The 12,258-nt window shown below is 39.8% G+C and overlaps 1 protein-coding gene across 6 annotated transcripts in view; it reads left to right on the top strand.

The window, feature by feature from the left end:
- Positions 1-3,470: 3,470 nt before the first annotated feature.
- egf (epidermal growth factor) overlaps positions 3,471-12,258 on the top strand; it is a 122,342-nt gene continuing 113,554 nt past the window's right edge. For all 6 annotated transcript variants that reach the window (XM_069926168.1, XM_069926172.1, XM_069926170.1 and 3 more), the window contains exon 1: positions 3,471-4,020. In XM_069926168.1, the coding sequence (XP_069782269.1) occupies positions 3,906-4,020 (115 nt within the window). In that variant the 5' untranslated portion in view covers positions 3,471-3,905. The remainder of the gene's footprint in view (positions 4,021-12,258) is intronic.

The raw sequence follows: 12,258 nt of genomic DNA on the forward strand, positions 1-12,258 counted from the left end.
TCCTCAGATACGTACAGATGGGATTATCAGGGGAGGTAGGGTTTGTGGAAAAATCAATAACGATTTCTCTAATTTTGACTGACTCTGAGTTTTGGTTATTGGAACTGGTTAGGACCTTGACTTGAGCAGGCTGGAAGTCTGCCTTCAAAATTGCAGCACTATAGAGGGACTTGGATGTGCCAGTGCATAAATTGCAAAAACTTAGTTGGCAAGTGCAGCAGGCTATCAGGAAGGCCTTCGATGTTGAGTTTAGGAGCAGAGAGGTTATACTGCAACTGTACTGCCTAAATGACTATCAATCGTTAGCACTCACATGATCAGTGATGAAGTACTTTGAAAGGCTGGTGTTGAAGCATCTCAGCTCTTGTCTGAGCGGCAACATGGTGCACCAATGACAACCTTGCACTTACTTGAGGAAGGATATGCTGGTTTTTGGAAGCTTTGCTGAGGAGGTTCACTAGATTGGTTCCAGAGATGAGGTGGTGAGCTGATGAGGAGAGATTGAATTGTCTGGGACTGTACTCACGGGAATTCAGAAGAATGCAAGGGAATCTTATAGCAATGTATAAAATTATGAAAGGAATAGATAAGGTAGAGAAAGGCAAGTTTTTACCATTGGCAGGTGAGACAAGAACTAGGGGGCATAACTCCAAGTTTCAGGGAAGTAGTTTTTGGATGGAAATGAGGAGGAACTGCTTTTATTATGGAATGGTGAATCTATGGAATTCTCTGCCGATTGAAGCAGTGGAGGCTACCTCTGTAATTATATTTAAAATAAGGTTGGATAGATTTTTGCATACTTGGGGAATTAAGGGATATGGGGAAAAGACAGATAGCTGGAGATGAGTCCATCATATCAGCCATTGAATGGTAGAGCAGGCTCGATGGGCTGAATATCCTACTCCTGCTTCTATTTCTTATGTAACATTTTTGGTAAACTGGAGTTCGTAAAAATCTTCCCCCACGAATGTAGCAAATCATGACAAAGTATGCAGGATAACCTGGAGTGCTATCTACAGAGTCCCCTGGACTAGTGCAGCCAGAAGAATCCTATCTTGTCCCAGGCCTTCATTGTGGAGACATTCAGCAGGAACATTTGTTTCCTGTGACTCTGTGGTTATAGGATTTTCTTCCCTTGGAGTCCATGACCTTGTATCTGACACTAGAGGTGTCCGGCATGTCGCTCTCATTTAAAAAGTCTATCAGTGGAATCCATATGGAAATGGCCGCAATATGTGGTTTCCAAATAATAATTTTTATGAGAGTTCAATCGGAGTGCCTGTGGTGACCAGAAGTACTTTTCAACCTGGGAAAACTAACTTTCAAGGAGCTCTATGGCTGTTTGCAGAAATTTCCCATTCCCAAGTGAATGGTCCTTTAAATGCATTACATTAGTCTATAATGCAGGGATGAACTGTCTCTTTTATTACTGACAGTTGTTACTTGGACCAGCATCTTCTAATTTATTTAGATACATTGTCAAACAAAGTCACACAATCACATTTCCTGAGGAGGTACCAGGTTTTTATTTTTTTTAAATTTTTCACACTTTGAACCATATCAATCAAAATACATACAAACATTTCCCTCTTAAATATACACAGTGGCATTAACTCCCCTTTTTTCCCCCCTACCTTCCCTCCCTCCTTCCCACCCCCCTCCAAACCCTTTAAATGTTCAACATATACAATACAATATAACCATTAAACAATGACATCACACAATGAAAATAAACAAGAAAATTGTGTCATCTACTTTTACACACTGGATCAAATCATTTTGTCTTCTTATCATTTTATCATTTTAGGGGGTGGAGGTCCGAGGCAAGCCCTCTCAGTTATGTTCCATGTACGGTTCCCAAATTTGTTCAAATAATGTGACTTTATTTTTTTAATTATATGTTATTTTTTCGAATGGAATACATTTATTCATTTCTATGTACCATTGCTGTACTCTCAGGCTCTCTTCTGATTTCCAAGTTGACATTATACATTTTTTTGCTACATCTAAGGCTATCATAATAAATCTTTTTTTGTGCTTCATTCAGTTTGAGGCCTAATTCTTTACTTCTTATATTACTTAGAAGAAGGATCTCTGGATTTTTTGGTATGTTCCCTTTTTGTGATTTTATTTAATACCTGATTTAGATCTTCCCAAAACTTTTCCACTTTCTCACATGCCCAAATTGCATGTACTGTTGTTCCCATTTCCTTCTTACAGTGAAAACATCCCAGGTTGAGTTCCTGAGCTGTGCAATGTGGAAGTGGTTGCAAATGATTTGCACCCTGGGTTAAACCCACATGCCATCACACAGCACTGCAATTTAATTCCTGGCAACCATGTAACCTGCAGACTGAAAATGTATAACAACAGCTTAAACTGACACCATGATTTATTCACCCACCTCTGGAATGAAGGTGTTATCTAAATCTGAGCCCAGTCGATCTTGATGGCTGAAGTATATCGAGGAACATGGACTTCATGCTTTCCTACAAATTTGGCACTTGGTTATGTAAAGCATGGTCAGTCTTGCTGAGAGCCTCGCTTCTTCCCCGCTGCCATGAGATTCCTGAATGATCAATGAACCAAAGACACTGCCTTCCTTTTTCTGCACTTTTTTTATAGTAATGTCATAAGATGGTTGTAATATGAATGTTTACGCTGTGATGCTGCTGTAAAACTCAAAATTTCGTTGCTTGTTCATGACATTAAATTCTGATTCTGATTCTGAAGCAGAATATAAAAGTGTCACCTACTTCAAAAGCCTACATTCAACATTGCTGCTCCTGTGGACTTTTGAAGTAGGTGACACTTCTATATTGATGCTGGCTCTACCTTTATAATTCACCACTGTCTCATTTACTGGTGGAACGAAACATAGCAGATGTGAAATCATAGCAGTTTCCCCAGCAAAAATGCCCACATGGCAAGTTACCGCTTTTCTTTCCGTTAAGTGCAATAATAAACAACTGATTATAGGTTTTAAATACATAACATGCGGAGCTTCAGCTGCAATTGCAATTCAAAAATTGTTTCACCCTCCTACCGTGCAGTCTAGTTTCAGGAAAAGTCAGTGAAACTGCTTAACTCAGCAAGGAATTAAAAAGAGTGGTGAAATCTGCATTACGTAACAGGGTAAGTTAGTCTACATACAAGCAATGAACAAAAATGAGATTTTTTTTAATATTGTGTCAGTGGCCTTTTGAAGATTTGATATTTACCGTAGTTTCTGAATAAAGCAGCCAAAAGTATGAGTATTTACATTCAACACACATGCTACAGACTTGTACAGACAGAAAAGCTATGAGTTACAGCTCTGTATTCTTTGGCTGGTTTCTCATCCATATTAGATAGCCCACATGTACATTTGAATGAAGTTTAAGTCAACTGGTTTAAAAAAGAGAAAAAGGGGTGGAGTGAATAAAGCCCTTGTGCTGCTGGGGGTTAGTGGAGGATGGGAATCCTTATAAATGTCAGCAAATGAGGACTTAGGAGAAAATAGACTTCATTCAGCAAAGAAAATGTTTCCCTGAAAGGAGCATTTGGGTTCTGGACTGCTAATTATACTTGAAATTGCTCTTATCTGCAGGCTTAATATTTGGGAGAAACTTTAGAATTGCCAGTTGATCTAGATTCCTTTTGAAACTTGCCAAATCTGTCACAAGGGTGTCAGGCATTTCATACTTTGCTTCGTCAACACTATAGAGCCCTGTAAGACATTCCAAGGGAGTTGCACTCTACAAAAGTATACGGCGCCACAATTTAAACACAAAGGGCACAGGAATTCTGCCAAAATGTTAGTGACCACGATAAACTTCTTCTAGTGTTGTTCTTTATCCTTTTGCCTTGAAATTATGTTTAAAAAACAGTGAACTGTGCACTGCACTTGGGCCAAAACAGAGATTATGTCAGTGTCTTTTCTAATTATGATCCTCAATGCTGCTCTGCCAACTCTCCCCGTTTCTCTGGATTGGAGATGTTTGGATGGTTACCTTTTAGTGGATAACTTCACATGTGTTGGTAAGTTCACTTTTATTTTTACTTGGACATTTTCAAAATTAAATACCGAATCACGATTTTACATCTTGATTATCATGACGTGCTATGTCTTTATGCTTTTATTCATAATTTAAGTAATAGAAATATTTAAAATATAAAAATTGCAGCAGGTATGTTGGTAAAGTTTTTTTTAAATTAATATAATATTTTTCAATGATATTTGTTATTGAACTTGTGCTTTTCTCTCCGTTTGACATTGAATCCAGATTTTAGTATTTCAAAGATATTTATAGTTCTTCGAAATGCAAATTTATAGTATGTATGGTTGTTTTAAATGTTGTTGACACAACAATTGCAGTGTTTTTATAAATGAGATCTGAGTCCTGCTTATTTGTATCAGTTGGGATCGCCATTGTGAGGTAAAAAAAAACACCCTTTGGTTTCATGATTTGAAGGAGTAAGCAAAACCGTTTTAGGCAGTTGTCTGCTGGGTAACATTTAGAATACTCATCTTTGTGTCAGAGCAAGTCTTCTTTCTCCCTGCGACTCTTCTCTTGCCCCTCAGTCTACGAAGAGTCCTATTTCTTCCAATTCCGAACAATGTGCCCAGTTCCCATTGATAGATAGTGCAATTCTTCATTACTTCAGACCCTACGTCTGGAATTCTATTCCAAAACCTTCTACTAGCAGACTAGGTCTTGAACCATGACTTTCAAATTCTGAGCCAAAAGGTAAAACCACTGAACCAAGTTTGATGCTGGTTGGCAAAGCTATTGTAACAAGTTTTGATATCTGTAGGGTACATTGTCTTTTTTTTATTGGATTTATTGTCTTTTATCAATTAAGTTTACTATCAGAGTTTTTGTTTTAGCAAGTATAAATTTCAGTGACTGATGATCAGCAATAGTTCTATTGTATTTTCCTTTGAGGTGAAACATTGCTTCTAACCAGAAAATGATTTGCCCTTATCAAATACAATACCTGTAACATTTGGCACACTGTAAGTTTACCTGCAGGCTGATCCAATTGCAGTGATCTTGAATGGATCTGGTAATGTGTTATCTTATTGGTATCATACAACTCCTGGAAGAGATTTTTCTGTTCCACAAAATTAAGTGTCAGCAAATTTAAAGGAGAGCAATTAATTCAGTAATTGCCCTGTTTTAGAAAAAAAATTGTCTGATTATGCCCAGGTACAGGTTTTAGCGTTTGTAAATACAGCTCTGGGTATAATATTACAGAGAATTCTTATTTGTCTCTTCAATACATGCACTGTAATAACATTTAGGCTACACCATGCTTGACATTGAGTAATACTGCATTATCCTATTGAATTTTTTTGGATGACACTTTACATTGCCCTTGATTCACTGTAAAAGCTCTCAAAAAATTACTTCAGTGTCCTCAACCAACCACAAATAAGTTACTTAGTCAATATACAAATTAGTATATTAGTACCTCAGTTTGTGAAAATTGGTGGCTGCGTTTTCAACATAACAACTTGTGGAAGATCCAATATACAGTATCTCAACGTACCATGAACTAAGTTGTAATGAAGAAGATTATGCATCTACATGTACAAATATAGATACTGTGACAGATTATGTTGTGTTTATATTGCATATAGATATGATTTTGGGAGATAAATTGGGGCAGGTTTTTTTTAGGGTAGGCCACATACAAACACTTTCAAGCAGATCTCATTTTAAATACTGGAGATCTGCTCATGCTAGACAGGCCGGCACCAAGAGCATTTGCAAAAACTTTGGAGAGTGCCCAAGAGACTTCACTAATGGATTGTTGTTTACAAAAAGACAACAGATGAAAGAACTCGTTGGAGCCGCAGGCGGTCTGGAGTGGAACTTGCAGTTCTAAGAGGGTCATGTGTTTTTGCGAACAGAGAGAGTAAACAAGCTTTCTCTCTAAGAAAGGGAGATCAGTACTGCAGTTCTACAGTCAGCAGCAGCAGCTGGGACTGGAACAGGACAAGCTGGAAAGTTTGTGGAAAACCCCATTTGGAAGACAGGTTGTGAGTGCTTAGTTCAGCCTGGTCAAAGCTCTTGTGGTTCATGCAAGAGGAGAAGACTGGCTCCCTAATGTTTCACTTGAAATAAGAAAAACAAAAAGGAACTCTGTGATGACCTGAAAGAAAGAGGTTATCATCTGGAAAACCGTGAGGGGGCAAGTTTCTTCGGCATGTTCTAAGAGGATCATGTGGATTTGCAACCAGAAATAGTCAAAACAGCTTTTGTGTGTGTGTGTGTGTGTAAGAGAAAGAGAGAGAATTCAGTTTTGGAACAGGATAAGCTGGAAAGCTTGTGGAAAAAACCGATTTGGGAGATGGGTTGTCAGTACTTAGTTCAGCCTGGTCAAAGATCTTGTGGCTCGTGCAAGAGGAGAGGACTGGCTGCTTAATGTTTCACTTGAAATGAGAGAAACAAAAAGAAACTCTGTGGTGACCTGAAAGAAAGTGGTTATCATCTGGAAAACCCTGAGGGGGAAAGTTTCTTCAGCAAGACACTGATGTGGCTGATTAAAATGAATCAGCTGTGGGTGTCTAGCGAACAATGAATCTCTCTCTGAAAACTGACAAGAACCTTTCTGAGTGGTAATTATTTACCTTTCAAGCCCCAAGGCCTGGTGAACTTCATAAATGTTAAATTCTGTGCACAGTATAAGAATTACCTGGAACCAGTAAACTTGGAGGAATGAGAAGTGAGATTGGACTGTGAATCAAATAACTTTTCTAAACTTACACACACATTACATACACATGTGCTTAGAATTAGAAGGGGGTTGTTAAGTTAGTTGAGTTAATAGTGATAAGTTAAAGTGTGATCCTGTTTTCTTGTTTAAAGATAATTAAAAGCAACCTTTGTTTAAGTAACTATTTGTCTTGGTGAACATCTATTGTTGCTGGGTTTTGGGGTCCTCTGGGCTCATCATAATATATTGAAGCTGTGGAAGCTGCTTTATTGAATGTATTTAAAATGCAGGCAGATACATTTTTGCATAGTAGGGGGATTTTAAGTGTATGGAGATAAGGCAATGAGGTGGAGTCCACGGCCAAATCAGCCATGCTTGAATTAAATGGTGGAACAGACTCAATGGGCCAAATGCCCTACTTCTGCCCCTATTCTATTCATATGGTTCCCAAAGCGCACTATTCTAAGTTATTTTGTGAGATTAGATTATCATATAAACAAGAAAAGGTACACTAATATTCCAATCGCCCTCTTATTCACTGCAATTCAGAAGGAGGCTATTATGGCCCATCAGATCTACGTGAGCTCCCAAAAGAGCAATTTTATCAGTCCCATTCCCCCTTTCCTTATTTTCCCTGTATTTCTGTGATACATTCCCCTAATCACCCCTTTCAATTTCCCTTTGACTCTTCTAACATTTATTTATACATAGAGAGAAATTTATAGTAGCCAATTAATCTGGGCCAATTAATCTGAGAAAACCAGAGCACCCAGCTAAACCCACACAGTCACAGGGAGAACATGTAAATTCTACATCGAAAATACTCATAGGCAGGATGAAGCCCAGTCTCTTGAACAGTGGAGTAGCAGTACTCACAACTGCACCCCTCCCCCATGCCTCCTTGAATAATGCAACATCCCCACTGACCTTTGAGAATCCCTGGCCTATGATCATTCAAGGGGGAGAAGGGCACTCAAGATAGTGCTGAACTCCATAAGTCCATGCATTGGAAGCAGATAGAGGCTCCAAGTAAATGGTTGAAGGAGCATACCACCTCACAAACCCATCCACCACATAAGACACTGCAGTTCCATCTGAAGAAGAGTTTGCAGTTCCCACATTGGCCTCGTTGTCACTTCAGAACCCACGAAACCAGAGTGGAAGCAAGTCATTCCTGGTATCCAGGGCCTGCTAAAGTGGAAAGAAGTACAGGGAGCAATATAGAAACAACCACGACCAGATACCCCAGACATGCAGTGGATTTCTAGGCAAATACGTGGTTTAAAATAAATTTTCTAGATTGCCTGCAAGAAATTTAGTAGAGGTACTGCAATAACCCTGGGGGAAAAAAACCCATAATTTGAGCTTTTATTAGTGGAGGGCATTGGGGTACAGGGAGAGGCAGGTTGTTCAGCAGATCTTTGCTTTGTACACATTGAGATTATGGCCCATTCTCTCACCTGCTTTAGTGGATGAGTGTGTGTAAGTACAAATGTCATCTGCATTCTGTATTTTACCCACAGAGTTTGGGTGATTGGTTCTGAAGTGTGATTGCTGTTTGTTGAACCCCTACTATTTCTGAAGGCTGTTCCACCCTCATGGATATAGGGGAGAAAAAAAAGGAAGAGTTTGACTAACACAGGTGTTTTGACATGAATTTTCACTGGGATAATCTCTACTTTAGGCCCATTGGTTAAGATTTATGGTCAGCGAGCCATCATGAAGCAAACATAAGATGGAAGTGACTTTCTGTGAGCATCCTGCATTTTTCTTGGAGTTGTAGTGTTTGGTCTAAGGATGGGCAATGAATGCTGATTATATCAGCAATGCTGAGTTCCAAAAAAAAATAGTTAACAAAAGATGTTCACCCTGCCTCTTGCTGGATGGAATCTGCAATTTGGAGAGCAGCTTTGCAGCGATAGGTGGCAGGAGAGAGGGACACTCTGGCAGAGAGCAGTTATTGGATTTCTCTCCTTTTTTTGAAGATGTTCCTGATTACATAATCTCTGAAGTTCCCTGGGATATTTTCTTCTTCCTAAATGTGGATCCGAATCAGAATCAGAATTTATTGACATGAACACATCATAACATAACATAACATATAACATAACAATTACAGCACGGAAACAGGCCATTAGGCCCTTCTAGTCCGCACCGAACCAAACACCCCTCTCATGAAACCCGTTGCTTAATGGCAGCATCACAGTGCAAACATTTTCTATACACCAGATTTCAAAATAAATTAATTAATGCAAGGGAAAGAAAAAGACGAAGTAAAGCAGTGCTTATGGTTCATTATTCATTCAGAAATCTGATTGCAGAGGGGAAGAAGCTGTGCTTGTGCCACTGAATGCTCGTCTTCAGGCTCCTGAACCTTTTTCCAGATGGCAGCAAAGTGAAGCAGGCATGGCCTGGGTAGTGGGGGTCTTTGAGGATAGAGGCTGCTTTCTTAAGCCACCATCTCTTGTAGATGTCCTCAATGGAAGGAAGACAGGTGCTCGTGATGTCACGGGCCAAGTTAATGATGTCCTGGGCATTGGTTATACCAGGCAGTGATGCAACCAGCCAGAATACTCTCCAAGATACACCTGTAGAAGTTTTCGAGATTCTTCGATGACATGCCGCATCTCCTCCATGTGATTACATCAACATGAAGGCTCCAGGACAGATCCTCAGAGATGTTGATACCCAGGAAGTTGAAATTCTTGACCCTCTCCACTGCTGATCCCTTGATGAGGGCTGGTTTGTGTTCTCCTGATGTCCTGTTGAAGTCCACAATCATCGCCTTGGTTTTGCTAATGTTTCAGTGTAAGATTGTTGTTGTGACACCACTCAAATAGTTGATCTATCTCCCTCCTGTACATTTCCCTATTGTGATTCTGCTGACAACTGTGGTGTCATCAACATTTGAACAGTGGAGTAGCAGTACTCACAGCTGCACCCCTCCCCCATTCCTCCTTGAATATTTGAATTGTGCCTGGGCACACAGTCATGGGTGTAGAGTGAACAGAGCAGTGGGCTAAGCACCCATCCTTAAGCTGCGTCTTTGTTGATTGTCAGGGTCCATAGGACCATAGAAAACAATGGAATCTTGAAGAACCTACCCATGTAACGGTAATCAGTGAGTCCTTATTTTCGCCACATTATGTTCAGGATGTGGAATATGAGGACCTTAATGGGCATTCCTCAGACACTGGACATCAGCATTGCTCTTCTGTGTGAAGCACAAAGGGTGAGAGAAGGCCAGATTTAACAATAAGGCAGTGGGGATACCTTCCGTGATACCAGGCCAGGACGGTTAGCATAGCAGTTAGCTCAGCAGTTAGTGCAACTCTGTTATGGTGCCAATGACTGGATCTGAGGTTCTAATCCGACGCTGTCTGTAAAGAGCTTGTATGTTCTCCCCATGTTTGTTTGGGTTTCCACTAGGTGCTTCAGTTTCTTCCCACCCTTCAAAACATACTGGGGATTGTAGGTCATTTGGGTGGAATTGGGTGACCTGGGCTTTAGGGCCAAAAGGGCCTGTTACCATGCTGTATGTGTAAATGTAAAAATCTTAAATCTAAAATCTTCTGTCAGGATAATTAAAAGGAACAGTGCCTGCAAAGAATGAAACTCACCATAATAAATGGTCTAATCTGTCATCTCAGCAACTCTTCCTCAGGATTAATGAATACTTTATAATCCTTTGGCCCAACACACTATTGTCATACTCTTCAATCCTGGAAGTTTCCAACAAGGCCAAGGAAAACCTCCATGACATTAAGAAAACTCCAGCCTGCACTCCAAAAGATGACAGACGGATCCTCCTGGATGACTTTATGGTCAGGTTGAAAAAATATACAACTTACAGAAAATTACAATTGGTAAGGAAAGACTAGGGAAGGCTAACTCCAGGGGCATCCTTCTCTTAACTTGGAGTGCAGTCTCGTCATAAACAATCTCTTGCTTTTTCAGAGAGTATAGCATAATACCACATAAAAACACTCATGGTCCCAAAGAATCACACTTGGTAGATTAAGTCATCATCTGAATGAAGAACCACAAAGACACTTACATCATTAGTCCAGTGACAGCTCTGATGTCTACTGAACTGCTTTTTGTATAATCTGTTCTATTATCTTCATAAAACTTTCCCCCAAAACAGTAGCACCAAGAGCAATATTGTCACAAGATCAGGGTCAAAGGATCTCCACAAGGTAGCTATTTTTTAGAGGACTTCACAGCTTGTCAGCTTGTGCCCCACCAGAGGTTCAAATGAATTACAGTTTAATTGGCATGACTCCTATGTAGCAAGCCCAATTTCTGAATTTATGATCAAAACAACATCTTACCTCTGCTCCATGAGCACTACAGCTGGAAGAATGTACTATTTTTCAGATGAAATCAGACAATATCTTTTTCAAACTTGAACTCAACCTTAGCAAAACCAAGGAGATGATTGTGGACTTCAGGAGGAGGAGAACATGAGGGCTCAGTGGAGGAGAGAGTCAAGAACCTCAAATTGCTGGGTGTCAACATCTCTAAGATCTGTCCTGGGAGTCCCCATTTCAATGCAATCATGAAGAAGGCTCGCCAGTGGCTATATTTTGTGATGTGTTTGAGGAGATTTGGTACGTCACTGAAGAATCACAGATACTTCTACAGGTGTACTCTAGAGAGCATTGTGGTTGGTTGCATCACTCTCTGGTATGGAGGTGCCAACACTCAGGACAAGAAAAAAAACTCCAGAGGGTTGTTAACAGTGTGCAACATCATGGGTAGCAGACTTCACTCCATCGAGGACATCTACGTGAGGTGGTGTCTTAAGAAAGAAGTCACTAGCGTCACAGACCCCCACCACCCAGGCCACACCCTCTTCACTCTGCTACCATCAGGAAAAAGGTACAGGAGCCTGAAGATAAGCACTCAGCTTCTTCCTGCTGCCATCAGATTCCTGAATAATCAATGAACCAAAGGCACTGCCTCACTTTGACTTTGGTGCACTATTTTTATTTATTTTTGTAAAGTGGTTCATCTGACTGTTTGCACCTCGACCCTGCTGCAAAACAACTTATTTTGTGACCCATTCATGACAATAAATTCTGATTTTGATTCTGACTGTGACTTCATTTTACATTCATAACATTGTCTGAGAATTTGAGATATATTTCAGGGGAAAAAAAAGGATTTTTTTCCCATACATTGATAGCAGCAGTAGAATGGAAGAGTTCTGAGTTATTTTCCATTAAAGACATAAAATAATTACAAATTTATGATCATATAATCTCCAAAGCAGTTTTTATAGAAGATTTAATATGTGAGTACATTAAAGCTAGAATGGCCCTGGTCAGCTTTTTTACTATTGTGTATTTAATTAATTACATTGTGTAATAATTAGAGATACAGCATGATTACAGGGCCTTCCATGAGCCTTTGCCACCTTTAATACACCAATTAACCTACAAATCATGTAAAGTTTATTTGGAGGCTGGGAGGAAACCAGAGCCTCCCAGTTGCAGGTGCTGTAATAGTGTTGTGCGAACCACTATGCTAAATGGGGCGCCCTTACTT

This window comes from Narcine bancroftii, chromosome 3 (genome assembly GCF_036971445.1).
Source record: "Narcine bancroftii isolate sNarBan1 chromosome 3, sNarBan1.hap1, whole genome shotgun sequence".
Taxonomy (NCBI): Eukaryota; Metazoa; Chordata; class Chondrichthyes; order Torpediniformes; family Narcinidae; genus Narcine; species Narcine bancroftii.